Source organism: Trematomus bernacchii, unplaced genomic scaffold (genome assembly GCF_902827165.1).
Source record: "Trematomus bernacchii unplaced genomic scaffold, fTreBer1.1, whole genome shotgun sequence".
Classification (NCBI taxonomy): Eukaryota; Metazoa; Chordata; class Actinopteri; order Perciformes; family Nototheniidae; genus Trematomus; species Trematomus bernacchii.
The window spans coordinates 10034490-10054651 of NW_022987547.1; the positions used below are offsets into that span (position 1 = coordinate 10034490).

General features: G+C 39.3%; 1 protein-coding gene across 2 annotated transcripts; it reads right to left on the bottom strand.

Annotated features, from left to right (window-relative positions):
• Nucleotides 1–487: 487 nt before the first annotated feature.
• On the bottom strand, nt 488–19007 carry LOC117476650 (homer protein homolog 1-like). 2 transcript variants are annotated; one of them, XM_034123331.1, is made up of 9 exons: nt 17893–19007; nt 8395–8551; nt 7323–7454; nt 7131–7223; nt 5004–5146; nt 3717–3876; nt 2857–2967; nt 2685–2765; nt 488–2097 (listed from the first exon to the last, which is right to left on the bottom strand). In XM_034123331.1, exons 1-9 carry the CDS (start codon nt 17895–17897, stop codon nt 1909–1911), a joined length of 1071 nt encoding a protein of 356 aa, XP_033979222.1. In that variant the 5' UTR covers nt 17898–19007; the 3' UTR covers nt 488–1908. The 2 variants fall into 2 exon arrangements, with proteins under 2 accessions (XP_033979222.1, XP_033979221.1); XM_034123330.1 differs by having other exon boundaries at nt 5004–5149.
• Nucleotides 19008–20162: the final 1155 nt, after the last annotated feature.

The window sequence follows — 20162 nt, forward strand, 5'->3', positions numbered from 1 at the left end:
CATTTAACTTATTTAAAAGATGCTTTGTAACTCACTAAAATGTAGTTTTAAAGAGTATGATTATTTTCAGGTTCATATTTGTATTTTGTGCCTCTTTTCTGACATGTCTCCATGCTTGAATGTTCAAAAAGCTCTTTATTTTCCTCATACTGCCTGTGCTGCAGCACCTCTTTTCACCATCTGTCTGAAACCAGAGCCGAGCCTGCTAATTGGTTAGCTGGCTGGCTCTGCTGTGATTGATCAACCGCTCAGAGATGTCCCGCCCCTTAGCCTATCACGTACAATGTGTTGAAGCACAAGCTAATAGAAACACAAGTGTTACATATAGTGATGTCACTAAGTATTTTTGAATGCGTGTAGTATTGCTACTTGTAGCTAAGTTAATATCTGCATACTTCTTCCACCAATAGGAGCCAATGTGCAACATGAAAGTGTTGAAGACCAGTTTGTGAAAATAAGACACGACCTCATTAGTTTCATTTTACTGTTCTTTTACTAAAAACTCAAAATTACAATTTTGTGTTTTTTAAGCATGTGGTATAGTCAACATTTAAAAGTTTTTTCAAATGTTTTTTTTTCCCTTTCAAGCTGCAATATTCGTAATGTTCAACGTGATAAAGTCAACGCTAAAATCATTCAAGTCTCCCAAATGTACCCGAACTAACAACAAGCCCTTAAATAGTGTTCTTCAGGTGAATTATATACCATTCCTCTTAACGTCGCTGAATTTTTGGCAACAGTAAATCCCACAAAAAAGAAAGTACCGCTAGTTTGCTACCATTGATGCATGTCAAAGGCAACATCAGCAACAATTCAAATCTGTACAGGAAAACATTATTTGGCAAAAGAAAATAGATTCTCTGCAAACCCAACCTATGCTTCATTCCTTATACTCTCCTTTCATTTTCATAAATAGTTCAAAAATATTGCCAGTTTTTTCCGATAAAAACAAAACTCAATCGACACCCACGTACCAGACAATAAAAAAAGATGACGTGAAAACAAGATGTAAATAAAGTCCTTTGCTTTCGTACATCATCAGTAACAGTTAGTAATAATTAACGACAAAAAAAGGATTCAATCATTGCACTTAAAGTCGCAACAGAAACAAGAGGAGAGAATTCACTCATACACACAAACTCCATTTTTACAAGTGCACTATTCTTTAAAAAAAGTGTATAGAAAGAAAGTGAATAAAATCGCTTGTGGTCTAAACATGTCTGAGAGAGGAGTAGAAGTACCTGAAAGTGAGAGTGGAAAGTGTTTGTTACCCTCTGATGCTCCCTTTTTTTGTATTGCTCAACTATTGTATAAGAATATAAGTCTTTTTCTTTTTTTTGGCAGTCCCTCGATGGATTTCAGTCACGGGAACATTTGTAGTTTTCTCTTCATGACATTCCTCAAGAGTTTAAAAATGAATCAGAGTGTTGAAGAAAAGCTCGAGTCCTTCTCCTCTGACTCCTAGTGTTCATTTGGCTGACGATGAAAAGGAAAAAGGAGCAATCCCCGGCTCCAGGTGACTGCTGAATGCACCGAAGTGAAGCCCGGAAAATAAAGCGCAGCTCGTTAGCTCGATAATAAAAAGTCTACATGATTGAAGAAGCAAAATGTCCCCGCAAACGGAGATTCCATTTTTTTTTTTTTATGTAAAGAATATTCCAGAGGGAAGGCATGATCCAAGCAAAGCCTCGTTCGCTCGGCTGGTTTGTAAACATGTACAAATCTGACGTAGCAAAAAAAGTGTGTACCGTAAATGCATCAGGTTGTGTGTAAACTTTCACACGTATACATGTGGAGAGAAAACTAATTCAAGTTCTGTCAGTGAGGGCCAACATGCAGGTGTTCTTCCTCCTGGCGCTGGCTGTGATGATGACGATGATGATGAAATGTGTTAACAGTGTTTCGTCTCTAGCTGCTCTCCAGGAGTTTCCCCAGCGTGTCGCGCAGCTCCGTCAGCTCAAAGATCTTCCCGTCCAGCAGCTCCAGCAGCGAGCGCAGACTGTCCCTGAACGCCTCGCGCTCCTGCTGCTGGCCCTCCAGGCGCTGCTCCAGCTCGCTCAGCCGTGCCTCCAACGCCTGGTTCCTGGACTCCGTGTCCTGGAGACAAAACAACACGGGCAGGTTTACCGTAGATGTTAAAGATTTAGTGCATCAAGGTAGTTTCAAACTAGTCTTTAACTCAGAACATCTTAAAATGAATCAAACAGGATCCAAATCTATATCGATATACACTATATATTTGAGGCTTCAACAGTTTAAAATATCTTAAAATGCGTAATGCTGTTAAAAATGTACATGAAGTGTGAACATAGAACTCTCAACTATGGCTTGTCTGATGTTTAATAGCGTTACCGATACTGGATATTTCAGGTTGCACTGAAATGTCTTGTCATAGGGTGATACACACAGACAGAACATATTTGCAACAGAGCCAATATTGGGGTATGGATTTTTCAAATGTATTTCACTTTCAACGCACTGCAGGAAATGGTGGCTTAGTGGCCAATTTAGCATCAGCTTGTGAAGACTTCTGAGCACTTTTAGCAAAGTTTGAGATATCATAGCAGTTATAAATTCACAAAGTGTATAAAGGCGGAGTATTAGCTGCGCTTATACATAGCCTTTTCAGAAGAACCTGAATGCAGCATTAGCAGCCACATGCTATCATGTAACGCTTTGCTCACCTGTAGTTTCTGTGAAAGGGACTCTTTCTTAAACTGAAAGCCATTGGCACTCTCCACCTCTTCTTTAAGTCTCTCTAACTCCTGTAGGTTATAAAGAGAAAGAATGAATATGAAAGATGAAACAAGCTGTGTAACACTTCATTAGAATGTCTTAGTAACACACGCCCTGTACCTCCTCCTTGGCCTTCAGCGCCGCCTCCAGCTCCTCGATGGTTTGGTTGAGTGCTGTCTTTTGGGATTTGATCACTGTGGTTTGGCCGCTCACACACTCAAGCTCCGTCACCTGGAACACAAACAATAATCTTCATCAGAACATAGTCAAAATGAACTTTTAAAAGGTCACCTACCTAATCTCTTTTATACATAAATATGTGTCCCCGGTGTGCCAGGGAACTCACAAAGTTTCAGAAAATAAAACCCTCTCTCTTTTCCTCCGTACCCACATCTCTAAAAAACGGGGGGAACAACGGAGCCGATCCGGATTTGCTGCGGTCATGACGACATTACTCAAATGTGGGCTGGCTTTACACCCACAGCCCTATCAGAAACGTTGCTATCAGAAACAATAGCTAACCTGTACTGGAGAGAATATGTGTCAAAAAGCCGGATAAAAAAAGGAACTCACCTTGTGGTAAACCGGCGAGAGAAAAAGCATTTGAGCTCCATACTGTTTCCGAAATAATCGTTGAAGTGGTTTGGAACATAACATGGCGTTTAATCACGGCAGAGTTTAGCTGAGTATCTGCTGAGTTATCATCCTTCTCTTCTCTTCTCTCTCACTGCTTGCCTGCACGCTCCAAAGGGGCGTGGCCAGCAGCAGCTCGGTTACATTTGAAGCTACTGACCCAGAATCGGCCCTTTTGTAACAGGGCTGAAATAGAGGGGTATGTCGCATGGCTACAATAGGTGATCTGTATTTTGAGCAAAACACTTCAGAGACATGTTTTGTATAGATATGGCACTATAATATATTGTTCAAATATAGCATGATAGGTGAGCTTTCAAAGGATGGGATCATGTGTGCAGTGTTACCCGTTTGTGCAGCCGCTCCGCCTCCTCCTGGTACGCCCCCAGCTGCTGCTTCCACTGCTTCACGTTGGCCGAGGACTCCAGCAGAGCGGCCGTCAGCTTGGCGTTGTTCCCCTTCAGAGCCTCCAGCTCCGCCTCCCAGTGCTTATTCATACTGGAGGAACTGGGATGTGAGGGAGAGACCATTAGAAAAGCTCTTTAACATTTGATGTCCAACTTGGAGTAAAAGGTTGTGTGATTATCGTGGGTATTTGAGAAAAAAGAGCTTTCATTTCTACATGGATAACTTTCTAAAGTCTTCCTGCTGCATTAATATCCCCTGAAGCACAGCTGACAAAACTATCTCCACTCATCCAGTGGTTTATAATTAATAGGAAGCATGTGTAGTGTTTTAATGTAATGCTTTAATGCTGTCCGGAGGCCCGGGGACCAGATTAATAATGAATGCAGGAATCGACAGGAGCCGCAGCGCTCTGTGCCAATTCCATTTTAAATCAGCACCACAGAGTCGCTAACGGACAGGAAGCTACACACAGTCCTGAACGGGATCTTTATATGATCAGGATTACAATTGAAACGTTATTAAGAGAAGAAAAGACGATAGGCGATTTTTGTGCTTGAACGTATCATGTGAAGTAAATATAAGTATATATTGAATATAATAATAATATTTTCTAAGTACACAAAGACACTTTACAATAAAAAAAAGAAACCTACAAGCATATAAAAAAACATTCTTGAAAAAACAAAAAACACAGGTGCAATGAAAAATGAGAAGACCGTAAACTATGGAACAGAAAGAAGTTAAAACTGGTCATGAGATAGGGGGGAGAAGTTGATTTCACAATGTAATGTCTGAATAATAATGACATCATCTGCATTTAGGTTAGTTTCCCTAATAATAATAATTAGCTTTTACTATGCATTTTTCTCTGTATGACCTCCAAGGAAAATGTACAGTAAAAGTGCGCCAACAATTGCGCAAATAAAGCAGGGGTAGAGTTTTGCTTCTGTTTTTTGCTGGTAGCTATTGGCCACCATCCTAGTAACAAAAATGGTGGACAGTGGATCAACCAAAGTAACTGAAGAAAACTAAATGCAGTGTGTGCTGATGGTAGATGCTCGGCTCTGAGGTCAACGGAAACGGTGGTTGTCTTTGCGACTGTCTACTGCCACTCAGCGGTGAAAACTGTTAAATACACACTACTGTACAAAGAGGAAGACAATACTTGGTGACATTAGCTTCCCTTTGTTTCTGACTGATCCTGGGTCAACCTGGCTGTGGCTCACCTGTGTGAGGGAGGCAGTGTTTTATGGGATGGCTCTGCTCTGGGTTCGATGTGCTGAGGCGTGTCAGGTGTGACACGCTCCAGCTCCGTGCCGTTGATGGTGTCTGGAGATAAAGGAGACAGCAGATCCCCCGGGATGGACTCCTGCTGAGACACATGGGGGGGGAAAAGAAAATGATGTTATTATTTGTTCCAGGAACAGTTCAACATTTGAGGAAAAAATGTGTTCGCTGCCATGCTGAAAATGAAGATAAAGCTAGGAGAGAGCTAGCTTAGCTTAGCTTAGCACAACGACTGGAAACAGGGGGAAACAGCTAGCCTTGGTCTTTCAAATCCAGCTGATTATGAATCAAAAACTGCAAGGCTAGCTGTTTCCCCCTGTGTACAGTCTTTATGCTAAGCTAAGCTAACTGGCTGTAGCTTCATGTTTAATGTAGATAGCGGTGTGGTATCTTCTCCTCCAAACATCAGCAAAAAGCGGGAACAAACATGTTTTCACAAAAGCTGAACTATCCCTTTAAATTTGGATCATGAGACACAACAAACAAACAATCATGAAAGTGTAAATCATTCTGTGCTCTCAAAAATGTACAGGATGTTCTGCGGGAATGTAGTTAGCGAGGCTTAAAGCTAGGGTTGTTTTTTGTGCCTATTCTACTGGTCTAACATTACAGTTCATCTCTAAACACTTGAATATTTGAAACATTTGCACATGCATATTAGATCTTTGATTGAATTCCTCTAAAGAAATGTCATATAATTGTCATGTGTCAGGTGATAAAACATCCCTTAGTGCAGATCACTGTCACTTTCTGAGAGCATGAAAGGAAAACCGGAGGGTTATGTGGGATGAATTCACAAAGACTGGGTTCTTCTGGTAGTTAGGCTGTTATTCTTAAGGAGATCATGGTCATTAAAAATGTGATTCTCCTGAAAAACAATAACAAGTGATAAACCTGGACTTAATACATATGCAGAAATCCATCACATCGTTTAGAAATAAATATTTGTTGGTAATAACACTGCATGGGAGACACCTGGATGGAGTTTGAATCATGAACTGGGGGTAAGACTTGGGGGAAAAGGGCCATCGGAGTCATGAAAAGGGTTCATTTCATTTCTTCTTTACCTTCTTTTTACCAGGTTTGACTGACAACACATTCCTTTTTACAGCGCCACCCTGAGGAGGATTCATTAGGGAGAGCAGAGAGGTGTTAGAGTAGTGGCTTTACTGTGAGGCTAATGCTGATATGAGTGAAAAACAAATCAGCACAGTATGTGACATTACCATTAGTTTCAATCCATTTCTAATTATTCTAGGTTGGCTTTGATGTCGAATTGAGACTCCTTACTAAGGTTATTAACATTGAATTAACACTGATTCTAAAAGGAAAAGGTGCTCCACTGTAAAACATACTAAACCAGAAAGAATCAGTGCTAAAGAGGAGATCCAGGTGAAGAGTTTTTGTGCCTTGAATTTCAAAATCTTAGAAACTAACAACCTCTAAATCTCAGGAAGAAGTGTGTCAGTGTCAGTGTGCAGATGTAGCTGTTAGCAACTAGCTATCTGGGCAGAGAGTTTGAATAAAGTGGTGGATAGTTTTGCACTGAAAATAAAGATCAAGAAACATCTGTTTTAAGGTACATATGAACTTTCTGCTGCTTTATGAGCTTCTGCATAGACATCTGGCTCTATAGCAGTCTGGTATATTTTGATGGTTAACAGCAGGAAGTACAAAAGATACCGACGTAATACATCCAGAATTATGATGTCTCAATGCTTTACACTCCAGTTGCAGCCGAAACAAAAGGAATACATACATGCTCACAACACTTTGTAATGCTAATGTTACTTGTGTAAAAAGGAGGGGCTTCACATGTCATTTTTTACATTATTATCTCTATTTGCTGCCATTTTTCACTCACTAATCGTCATGTTAGCTATGATAAAAAACACTTTATTATCCTTGTAAGGACATTTGTTTTGGACTCCTTTTTGCAGTTCTTCAAAAGATACAAAATCATAAACACTACATAGTGAAATATAAATGCTAGCTAGAAGCAACATATGTCTGTACACGTGAGCAGTGTTTCATGCTAGAGGTAGCAGGGGTGTTGATGGTGTTACCTGAGAGGGAATGCTGCTGAGCTCCATCTTCTCCTGAGACTTCTCCTTCGCTAACCGCGCCGCCTCCTTGAACTCAGCAAACTTTTCTGCAAACTAAAAAATAAGGAGATGGTAAAACTGACGCTCAAAAACACAACGCTAATGTTTTCAAATGGGAAAGTATAAACACTTATATTTAAACCAGACTCTCACCTTGGCCAGCTGGCTCTCAGAGGAGAAGCCCAGGCCGTACACGGTGTTCGCCCGGCTGTCGGCCCACTGGCCAAACTTCTGAGACGTCTTGGTGAACGTCATGTTGGGGGTGATGGTGCTGTTGATAATGGCCTGCGGAGGACAAAACAAATCCATAAGTATAAAGAAATATTTTGTTTTCAACCATCAGGGCTCTCTCATTCAAAGCAATAAGAGAAGGTAGTGATCTCTTGTTCTCTAAAACAAAAGGATTTTGATATTTAAACTTGTATAAATGCTTAATAAAGAAGCTTCATATACAAAACAAATCAATATTTCTCTGACACTGTTTCTCGGCTGTTCTCTAAAGACTTCAGTCTCAGGGTTCCATGAAAAAATCCCTTGTCTATATATTGCTAAAAATTACTAAAATCTCTGAAAGCTAGAACAACAACAGTGATGCATGTGCAAAGAAATAATCAGTCAATGAATACTGATATTAAAAAGCCAGTCTTTGGCTGCACTGAAAACAAGTGGTGGATAAGGCTTTGTTTTATGGGATCACAACTTTAAACTGGTCTAGGAAATCTACAGGCATTTTCATTTAACAAATCTGAGGTAAGTCTTTTCAAAAAAGGTCCCACCAGGAACATTTCTCTCTGTGTGGCATCTGTCTCTGTTTTCTTCTTCTCTGCTGAGAGGACGTATTGTTTGTCTGGATAGAAAAGTCCTCCAGCACCGGCCCACCCGATCTCTGCTATTTCCAGCAGAACACAGCAGAAACTTGCTGCTCCAACCACAGCAGTAGTCACCCAGAGAAGCTCTTACATAACCATGCTAACCCCACCCCTGCACCCCGCTCAGGACTAAAATAATCACTGCCACAAAGATACATGTGACAGCCCCAACGCCTCCTCCACTGCCTCAGAGCCGAGGTAAACAAGGCAGAGGAACTGGGAGCAGACGTGGGAAATATTGAATATCACGTGTAGTTATGGCACCAGATAAGTAAAGTTGGGCTGAGTCCTCTCTGGTTCTGCATTAGAAGAAGGAACAACACACACACGGTAGTGAATGCTTGACACACACACACCTTAGATCCATCCAGACTGATGATTCGATATACACTCCTGGTACAGTCGAAGAAGTATGAGACCGTGACAGCATGTTTACTCGTGGGAACCCAATTCTTCTTGGTGTTAGGGTCGATCTGGAAGACGTGGGCCCGGGTACTGAAGATGGGCTGCTCTCTGTGGGAGAGGGGGGAGGAAGGAGGGGGAGATGGAAGAGTCAGTAAGAGTATCTGTGCATAGGGCCTCAAGTTTGCAGTTAAGTTTTAAATATGCCGTAACTAAATACCGGCCTTTAAAGAGAAGAAATAAGCTTGGTTACACCATAATAGATAAAGTTAGAAACCCTTAAATCACTCCTGCTGACACATTTCAGCAAACGGTTGTGTGCATGTAGACAGATTAATACTTTACGTTTACGTTTTTTATGTTTACCAAGTTCAAAATCATAGTTTAGCATTTTAGCAAACATCTGTTATTAGTAATCTAAGCACCGGAAGCACACAGGAATGTCATTGGTTAAGCAGATATTTGGTCAGAAACCAAAGCATTTCAAAAATAAAATGGATTGCCAAGGGGAACATGAAGGTCTGAACCAAATGTTGTGGCAATTTAGTGATTTATTTTCGAGACATTTCACTGAAAAATGTAAATGTCCACCTCACAATGAAGTCAGGGAAGCACCAGTGTGTGTCGGCTTTATCCACTGGGGACAATGAATGTCTGTTGAAAATGTAACTGTAGCTACACTATTTGATTCAGACATTCACCAAAAAACGGATAATTCAACCTTATGGTGGCGCAAGAAGAAACATCTGGGAATCATAACATTGGGTGTGCTTTATCCTCAAGGGAACATGAACATGTCTTTATAAAAAGGTCATTACAATCTATCCAATCGATGTTAGAGCCAAAGGACCATTCCTAGAGTTGCATCGCTGACATGGCTAAAGGACACCAGTAAACATGTGAATAATAACACCGCCCTGCCAGAGGAACTGAGAGTATGGAGGAATGTGTTGAATCAGAGGAAGGTGAGAGAAAAAAGCTCACAGATCCCAGCACATCCATAATTCACCAGCTGGCTGTGTTGCTGCACTAACAGTGACTGAGCGAGGGGGGAACACACACAGCCATTAGGCCTTCACAAGAACAAGTGGGTTTATGTACAAAAGGCTGTGGTGAATAGCTTAAAGGGGACCTTTCATGCAAAATGCACTTTTGTACGTCTTTTATACATGAATATGTGTCCCCGGTGTTCCAGGGAACTCACCAAGTGTCAGAAAACACAACCCTCTCTATTTTCCTCCATACCCAAATCTCTAAAAAAGGGGCTGCAACGGATCTGATCAAAACTGATCCAGATTTGAACACTGTCCTGACGTCAGGACAGTGGCGCTACGGCTATTGGGCCAACTCCACCAATCAGGAGGAGACAGCCACGGCCATTGCCGTTCGAAAGCGCTGGAGACGCTGTAGTACATATGCCAGGCCTGTAGGTGGTGCTGTTCTCACTGAATCTGCCCTTGCAAAAACAGAGCTAAAAAATGTCAAATTGAGCAAAATGAGGCATGGCTAAAATGCATGATCTGTTTGGTATTTTGCACAAAAAAAAAAGTATAAATATGCCTTATATAGGTATGGTCCTACACTATATTATTCAAATATAGCATGATAGGTCCACTTTAAGGTGGCACATGAGGACAGATAGTAAGCATACTCAATTCACATTGTATCTGCAAAAAGTGATTTGGTAGGAAAAATACATTAAAGAATGTATGGTGTAAAATCAAATACATCTGCAAATATTTAAATGTGCTTCATTATGTAGATTTTCAGTATTGTTCCAAAACCCAAATACATTCCTAATAACTCCAGGATCACTCCATTAGACAGAGTTAATGAACCTTTACAGCCAGGGGGGATCAAGTCATTACAAATGAATTAGATTCAAATAAAGCCTCATTGAAGCTTGACAAAGATAATGTCATACAAACAATCATGAAGATCGTATTTTGGCTATCAGAATCTATTTATTCTGCTGTATATCACAATTACAGTAAAACAAGAAATGCAAAATATTAAATAAAACACTTCAATTCCAAGATTTGTGCTGCATTTATGTGGTGTAGGAAAACATTGCAAAATGTTGTTCCTGATTTATGTTAATTCTACTAAGTGTTTTGAAATGCCTTGAGCAAATACATAGCATCAATCTTGTTTGTAGCGTCCATGTGGTTTACACATAACGGCTTAAAGCTCATGACCAGGTCGGAAAAACGTCTTTCCGACTTTGGAAACGTGACCATCCGAGGAGCATTTTAATATACCGTTGGTTTTTTGTAGGTGTGTGCTCATTTCTAGTTTTTGATGCTTGTGTTAAATCAAACACTTGAACAAAACGTTGAATAAGAAATGCAGGATGTTACTTGGATGAATAATAGAAATTATAAACCTTGTGCGTTGGTCCTAAGATTTCTTTCTTTAATCAAACAGGAATTATTCATCGAAAGAAAAATTGCAGACATTCTAATTTGCTTCTAGATGGTTTTGGAAACAGTTTCTGAACAATTGCAGCAGAGCCGTTTCAGACATGGAGAACCATCAGGAACTGTACCATTGACTGTTTCCTGAATTATATGACAGTTTAGACTAGAGATGTTGTGTGTTGGTGGTAAATGTGTAGTGAATGCTCTACATGTCTCAATGCTGGTGCAGCTCCCGAACACCTCGCATGACAAAACGGAGATTTGACTAATTGCAAAACAGCGGGTCAATTGATTTGAGATCACATGGCCTCAGATCGATACTGTAGAGTAGATATGCTTCTCTTCTCTTCTCTTTGTGTGGCTGATGTAGCTGTGGAGATCCTGTTTTCTACCTGCTACAGAGGCAGTGCAAAAAGTGACATGCTCCAATGATTTGGCCAAAGGAAGAAGCATCAGGATGTCCCCTGTGAGGCCTTGTATGTGTGAATGTGTGCAGACCAGAGCTGAACAGCAGGACACTGACGTTGAGACAGTAAAGGTGACCTGGAGGCACCTGGCCCGACAGACAGAGATCAGCGGGCTCTGGGCGGCTTCCAAACATTGTTATGAATGAAAAGAAATGTGCAAGGTCTTGGATTTAAAGCTAAAAGAATCCTGGAACTTTCTAAATAAATCCATAAGAAACTAAGAGCAGATTCATGCATGGAGATGTCCTGACCCGACTTTGTTTGGAAATGTCCAAAATCAATGACATGAATTAACAGAAAACATGCTATATCATGATATATACATTTCAATATTTAATGAGCCAATCATAAAAGAACATTTTGGCCATATAAAAGCGTTATTTCAGTTCATCAAAAACAAACAAATGCAACATATCTTACACACATGGTTTTCACTGGACATTAAGGGTGTTAACAAATATAACCTAAACATCTCTAAAGTTATGAGACTAAAGTAGTGGAGTAAAACCTTCAATAGTCTGAGATGTAGATTATATAGTAGTATAAAATGGAAAAACCCAAGTCATTTTCTTGAGTAAACTCACTTATTTATATTCCACTGCTGGACATTAGTAACAACTTAATCTTGAGACTGAACTCTTTTAATGATCTAGTTTTGGTCCCAAGATGATACAGTCGTCCAGGAAAGGTACATTTGATTGGTCGGCTGGCATTCCCCTCTGGGACACACAGCAGTTGTTCAGCCTCTGAGGGATCTTGTGCTCACGTCTCAGTGTGTTAATTAAGTCAGCAGATGTTATTTAAAGATAGACACAGTTAATCAAAGAGATGGTGGTAACACGAGGGCGTGCACACGGGATTCACACCAGCTCAAACACGCAGGAGAGAAATACTGTACTATATCTGACAGAGTATGTTAAATAGTATTTCAGTAGAACAGCACCAAGGGTGGAATTTAAAAGTAGATTAGTAAGTACTGCGAATACAATTTTGAGATACTTTACTTTGATACTAAGTTATACTTTTACCACACTACATGTCAGATGGAAATATTATGCTTTCACTCAACTATATTGATTTGATAACTTAAGTTACATTGCTGATCCAAACACTTGAAAACATAAAATATGGTGAATTAATAAATGAATATGTATTATTATAGAATAAAAGTAGGAAAGTAAAAAAATATAAAATGTTTGGGATCTGTCATTTGCCCATTGATACACTCTTTTGAGAGTTCATGTAATTTGTGTGTAGTTGTGTCATCATTGCTGTGGAGGTTTTTCCGTGTGAGCATGATGAAGATATTACACTTCCTCGGACATGATTTGCTTAAAACCAGTCTTCCATGTTGTCTATCAGGACATGTTCATCACAGTTGGTATGTAAAACCAGCGAGGTTAAAGACAAGGAGAGTTTGAGAGGTTGGCTTAAAAGTTTCTCACCTTGCCTGTCACATTACCAATGATAACAGAGGCAGGTTTTCTATTGAAATGCAATGGGTTATTGTTTTCACACAGAGGTCAATAATAGTCAGGATTCTTATGTGTAGTCCCTGACTGCTGGTTCCAACTTCCTACAATGATTTGAGTGAATGATATTTCTCATATCTGTAGAAGACCTAGCTGAAGCCTTAAGTTGGTGACTCAATACAATTTTGCATATATTTGTATTCTTCTCTTTCAAAAGGAACATAGAAAGCCAATGAGTTATCTGTGTGAAAACTAATTCAGCCAACACAAATTTAACGTGAGATCTAGTTTGGAAATATTTTTGGATTCAATATGGATATTTTCTGGGTACAAAAAAATAAATATATTTAGCTTTTAAAAGGGGGATTTTAGAGCTTTAGTTGCTTTATATTATTTAATAGTTACAAATGTATTTTCTTGCTGTTCTGTTTATAGTAAATGTATTATTATTTCCTGATTTTATTTAAGTTTGTAAAAGTCGTTTTGAATACTTTTATTTTGATGGCATCTTACACCTGGTGTAATAGTATATATTGGGGCAGGTGGTGTTGGGAGCCAGAGCACCAGTAGGCATATCGTTTTTACCAGGACGAAACAAGCACGGCATAGGAAAGGCACAGGGAACATATTGGAAATGTTGTACTTTGGATGATATTTGATCGACAAATAAATGTACGAAACTACCATCTTGTCTGGACTTGGGTCATTCCTACTTACAATTCGTTTTTTGGTGCCTTAGCGGCAGTAATATTTTGGGTTAACTTATCCGTTTTATTTATTTATGATTTTGGCCACGACAGGGGCATATCAAATGTTAACACACAATCAAGTAATACGTTGACACATGTTTGTGGCCTCAGTGTGTTTTAACCACTAGAGAAGTAGTTGTCTTCATACCACAAAATGGTAAAACACAATGAAATGATGCAAACAAGATAAGTGTCCTTCTACTACGGCAACCTACAAATGCAGCAAGACGTCAGGGGCAGGCGAACAAAAACAATACAGGTAGGCTTGTTCATTCTTACCGCAGCTATCTGTATGGGGCCAATTTATCACAACAAATACTTTGTGTCCTTTCATGGGTTTAGTAAGACAAAACACAGCTTTAGCATCATTTTAAGATGAAAAACATGAATCAGCATAAGAGGCATTACTAGATTCAGTCATTTCTTTAATTTGATTGTTGGAAAACACTATGACTTCAGAGTGTGTGCCCTGACCACATTTAGCGGGTTATTTAACATTTCAGGGTGTCATTAGTCTGACAGCGTGGCCTAGATCAGAATCTGCCCTCATGGTGTGTGTGTGTGTGTGTGTGTGTGTGTGTGTGTGTGTGTGTGTGTGTGTGTGTGTGTGTGTGTGCGCATGTGTGTGTCAATGAGTGTGAGGCAATTGTTAGCCCATAATCCCTTGTCACAATGAAACATACTGAGGCATTCATGTCTCAATGACGGGAGCTTTGACAGAGGAATCTGACCGCAGATGTTATCAAATCAGCAGCTCTCCACTTAGAAGCAGCAGCAAACAGAAGCCACACAGACACACAAATGTTTGTTTGCATACCAGGAAACAAAGACATGTAGTGTCTGCGGCTTAAAGTTCATGTGCTCAGATTTGATGGCGACAGTTGCAAATCAGTCACTCAGGACATTGAGTCCTGTTGATGCCATATTTAGAGTCAGCTTGGATTCATGGGAGAAGTCATGTTATCCTTATTTATGATAAAGGTTGCACTCTGTCTACCTCTTTACCTGAATCGTGAAAGAGTATTTATTTATGACGTACATTTTAAGTAGGGCTGCAATTAACCATTTATTTTCCTGTACACTAATCTAATTTTTGAATGTCTTTTAATGTCTTTTGTTTTTATCTAAACAACGCAAAAAGAGTTTTTGTTAATGACATTAAAGTGCATCCTAACATCCAAGAAGAGTCATTTTAATTTAATTGTTTTGTATGTTACTGATACAGGTACTTCTTCAAGTGCCATCATCAATTGATCTGTTTATTTTCTCGATCAACTGATTGATGGCTGTATGTCAATTAAATATCAGAAAAGAGTCATAAATAACTTTTTGTGTGTCATACAATCTTAAGGTCATTACATAGTTTATATCATGAAAGACAAAGAAAACCAGATATTGTATGTACAAATATTCACCTTCTGATTACTTTTCTGCATCGTCTATTGATTAATGGAAGAATTGTGAGAGCTGTCTTTGACTAAAGAAACTCTTAGTTTATTGACACACGACTATTCGATTGATTTAATCGACAGATCTGAATATCCAAGAATCTCGACAAAGAATCTTGCAAACAACCTCGTGTTCACTAGAAATGTACTCATAAGATAAGAAAGGAAGGAAAATTGGTCAAAATGAAAAAGCATCAGAAAACGTCTGGCTAAATAAATCTTTGGGACCAAAACTCTTACAATTCTAAAACAAATGTCGTCCTTATTTCATTTTATTCTCAATTGAATGCCTTCCTACGCTTCACTTCACAAAAAGGGAATTTTAATTTAACAATAGAAAACAGTTAACATTCATTCATCAAATACCGTGTTTGAGCACGGACGGCTGCAGAGAAATAAACCTGCATTACTAACTCAGCTGCTGCGTTGTCATGGTAACAGCCATGTGACCCACGGCTGGGCATGAGCTGCAAACATCCTCCAACCCTATTTCTCTCTCTCTCTTCCTCTCTCTCTCTCTCTCTCTCTTTCTCTCTCTTTCTCTCTCTCTCTCTCCCCCCTCGTTCCCAGCACATGCTCTCTGGCCCAATCCGATCCCAGCATCCCTTGTTGGGTTAACCCTCGATCAGAGGGAGACAGCAGGGGCTTGGCAGAGCACAACCTCCAGTTTAAAAACACATATGTCATCCACCGGGGGCTCGCAGCTCTCAGCGGCAAGAAGTCATAGGAAAGTGTGTGTGTGTGTGTATTAAAAAAAGAAATTAGACACTTTATTTTTCATACAATTTCTCAAGATACAGGGATGCACTGATGGCTGGACCCTTGTCTGGGTATAAGTAAAATAAAGTTACAGTATGTCTGACACCTTTTAACATAACTTCTTGACCACACTGTAATATGTGTAATATATGACAAGACTCGTATAGAAAGTGAACAAGAAACAGAAACCAACTCAGCTAAATTGACAATCCTGCAAACATCAGCTCAGAAACACTTTGAGACAGAAATGAACCCAGAGAGCACTTACCTCCACCAAAGTAGCTTCCATAGGTAAGAAATAATCTGTGTATCTGTCGCATTATTTGAATCCGCTCTTTAAAATGTAATGGGTTCTTCCTTGGCCCGTGCTAGACCCTTACAACAAGTTTTATGAAAATCTAAATCAAACACAACCCTCCTTGGTGGTAAAAGTAATTATTAGGGCTGCATCTAAGGATTATTTCATTTGTTTAATCTACTATTTTCTCTCTTTTGAGCCATTGGTTTAATAGTGATATAGTGTGGTAGAATGTCAGCAAATAGCAAAAACAAGGCCCTCACAAGTTCACATAGTGTTATCCTTAAAGGTCTTGTTTTTTTCAACCTGTAGTCCAAAAGCAAAAAAAAGTCAGCTTATATCATCATAATGTGAGGAAGAAACTGCGAATATATTTAAATTTGAGTAATTGGAACTAGGGCATTTTTTATTAATGATTGACAGCTTTCATTAGTAATTTAAGTGTAACTTTAAAAGGTCCCTCACAACTCCTGAGATAAAAAAAAAGGAAGAAGTGTCCTTTCTTTTTAGATTTTCTGAAATGTTTCATTCTTAATGTGTTGTTACATTAATTAATTGGAGATCTTTCAACAAATCATATATTATCAAATGGTTTTAAAGTTAAACACTCAAGTGCAGAACCATCTGATAAAATCATCGCTTGTTCCTTGTACCTAAATTCCTGTGCTTCCAGAATATGTGTCTGTTAACCGGAAAACATGCAAGTTGAACTCTGACTTACTTTCCAAACTGGTTAAGCAGAAAATATTCCCCGGACACTGTTTTATTCAGAAGTGCCAAGTCTGAGGAGGACGGCTTGTTTACGGTCATCTATTATACAAGAACTGAAGCTCCAGTACTTGTTTGAACAGCTAAGTGTGACTTGCTAATTATAGGGGTAAGTGCACACATAGGACATGCTCTGGTTCTGTGGAATTGATTGTGGGACTGGATTATAATGGCCTTGAGAATTACAGAGGATGTGCTTCGACCCCCCACCCCACCCCTCCCACAATATGACAACAAACCAATCACATGCTACATCATCTGCTGTCCTCTGGAGTAAGAACTAGGTCGCTCTTGATCAGGAGAATCACCATACATCTGCAGGTTCAAGCACATGCATTACACCAGCCAAGAGCAAGGAGATCATTATGGTCTGCTCCCCCACCAGACCATAATTTAGTTTAAGTACATTTGCTTTCCATTTGGCGGCACAAAATAAATTATTTGCATTTATTTCATACAGTAGCATACTTTTTGTGTTACAACCTTTTAATCACATTGTACTAAAATAAGCAACAGTCTGACCTCTGACCCTTTCTCCAATAGTAGCCTGCTTTATTACAGCCTAATCCTTAGCTCATCTTACTCTTTTCTACATGTATTTCACTTCTCCTGCATTACTTGCACATTAGTCTTGAAACATTCTCTTGACCTTTTTCTATTTCTAATCTGTTTTATTGTTTCTTTATTTGTTTTATATATGCATTGTTTTATATATGCATTGTTGGAGAAGCATGCAGATTCCATTGCCATAACTGCACTGTAGCTACTTTGAATATGACAATAAAGCCTTTGAATCCTCTATCTTTTGGTATGGAGGCTGTAAGTGGATATACTGATGGACAACCTCTTTTGAATGTGTTTTATTTGTTGTAAGTAAGTTTTCTTTATAGGTGTAAGCATTTTCTTTAGTATGTCATAAGAGCTGACAGGAGAAGTCTTCATTTAGTTAGCCATGGGTGGCTAAGCTAAAAGTGTTTCAGCGTTGGTGCCCTGCTAAAATCTGGAAAAACAAAGTCAGTCATACACTGACATGTAGGTGGAGAACTTCACCTTGAAATGCCTGTTACATACCCCATTTTTGCTGTATTTCTGCCTCTTTCGTTGAGTCGAAAATGATCCTCTCGGTGGTCTCTTGAGGGCGATGTGAACAGCCTAGCTTCAGCTTTTGATGCCCCTTCTCTGTGTGTCCAACTTAACGCCGCTGTGGTTGTTGTGGCTTCACGGCCACGGAGCTCCTCTCAGTCCAGACATGGGCTTGGTGGTGGTGTTGTTTCTGTCATGCCCTTGTTTGAGTACATTTTTGTCTGATGGTTTCATCCAAGCAAACGTGTCTGTGCATGCATGATGAAAGCAGCGGCAGCACTGACTGCTAACTAGTAGTTGCAACCGTTAGCTAAATAAAACTCCTCATAAAACCACGATTAGCGGGCTAAACTCGGGGCCACACAGGCAGGAAAGGCAGTGTGATTTATAACATCATTTAGGCTGTTAAAGTTGCCTAAATAAAAAGAAAAACTATTCGGAATAGACAAACGAAAATGTTGTCTAACCGGTAAAACTGCGCAAAATATGATCCACCCGTTGCTAGCAGGATTAAAGTAACGTTACTCCGTTAGCTGCTGCTTGTGTGAACAACAATGTAACACAACACTGAAATATGACAGATGTAGATGTAGTTATCCTCAGCCGAAAAAACGTCCAATAAACCGACTTCTCATAAATCCCGCTTTCAGACGCTGGCTCTTTCGTGCAGTCCGCTGTGCCATTAAATTAAATTCCTTCAACCGAGTTTGGCATTAAAGAGTTGTTCCCTGCTGCAACCCATTCCTCTATTAACCCCGCTCTGCGATGGTTGGTATCCTGCTTCAAGAGAGAGCCTCATCCCCGCTGTTTGGGAGAAAACACTTGGTGCATAATCAGGGTTTTATCATCACCAACGAAGACAGCTCCAGCTTCACCGACGTTAATGTTAACCGAAAAATGTATAGGGCTGTATCTGCAGTCACTGATTTAAAAATAGCTGATTCAATTTACTGTTCTTTTTCTTCAAATGTTGAACCGGGATTCAAATGATGATCCTGATGCTCCATCGGCCGGTTCATCCTCTTATCATCCGCCTGTCTGGTCCATATCAGCCCGCATCTCATTCATTTAACTCGGCTCCATCCACCACTGCTGCCCTGTACGACGTCACCACGTCACCGCTGAAATGTTGACGTAATTGGCAAAAGTGTTTCCTCACATCCGGTGTGTCTTTTTCAAATATACTAAAGCTATGCATGTTGCAGTGGTGAAAGATGTACTCGTAGTATATAGATAGTTAAAAAAACCTCATTGTAGAAATACACTGTTACAAATAAGAGTAACCCTTTTACAGAATGACCCATTTCAGCATTATATTATTGGATTCAAGATCCTTTAATTTCACTCCAAAAATACAAACTAGGCATACAGTATATGGAAGCACAATGTCGTTATCCACTCAAAAAACACTAAGAATTGTAATTATTCATTCATTATGTATGCATATCTGTGAAAAAACAGTTGTATTAAGGATTTATATATTTTAAGAAAACCTGGTAGGCCTACTCTTTACAAATATTTGTTTTCATGGCAATGAATAATTACAAACACTGTTTTCTAGAGCACAAGGGGACATCACTAAATGTCTTTGTTTTGTCCAAAAAACATTACAAGACCGCATTATGATCAATTTATAAAAATGTGGGACATGTATGTAGTATAGAGAGATAAGTAGTTATCAGTGACGCAGAAACACATTATATTATTGTATATTGTATGCATTAAACACATTATTTCAACATTATATGCTACTGATGATTGCCATCTTGTGGACAAATATTGATATTGGCAGTACTTAAATGCACAGATCCTTAATATTTTTAATAAACCAAACAATTAATTGGCGATTTAATTGATGATGAAAATATTTGTTATATATTGATTGACTAAAGATTTTTCTTACTTTTGGCACTTTGTTGCTAATAGTTTTATAAGATTTGGAATATGGTCCTTGTAACAACATATTTGTAATCTACCACTATGCATGTGATTTGTATTAAAGGGAGTTCACGTTTAATACGGTACCATTTAGCCCACATTTGTCATGTCCATTGAGCAAGACTTTGATTTATAGAAGGTATTTTACACATGAAGACAACTTGTGCACAGATACGACCTGTTGAGTAAACCCCCCCTAACCTTCCTGTCCTTCATTTCTCACACAGTTTCCCTGACACGCAGCAGGATAGACATAAACAGGTGCAAGGTTGATATTTGCCTTGGGTGAATCATGGGTCAAGAAAAGTAGAATTTAAAAC

Coding starts and splice junctions, on each gene's coding strand:
- LOC117476650 (XM_034123330.1), bottom strand. Junction 2,968..3,716: donor CGGAGCGGCTGCACAAACGG/GTAACACTGCAC, acceptor TTTGTGTTCCAG/GTGACGGAGCTTGAGTGTGT. Junction 2,098..2,684: donor CCCTTTCACAGAAACTACAG/GTGAGCAAAGCG, acceptor TTTTGTCTCCAG/GACACGGAGTCCAGGAACCA.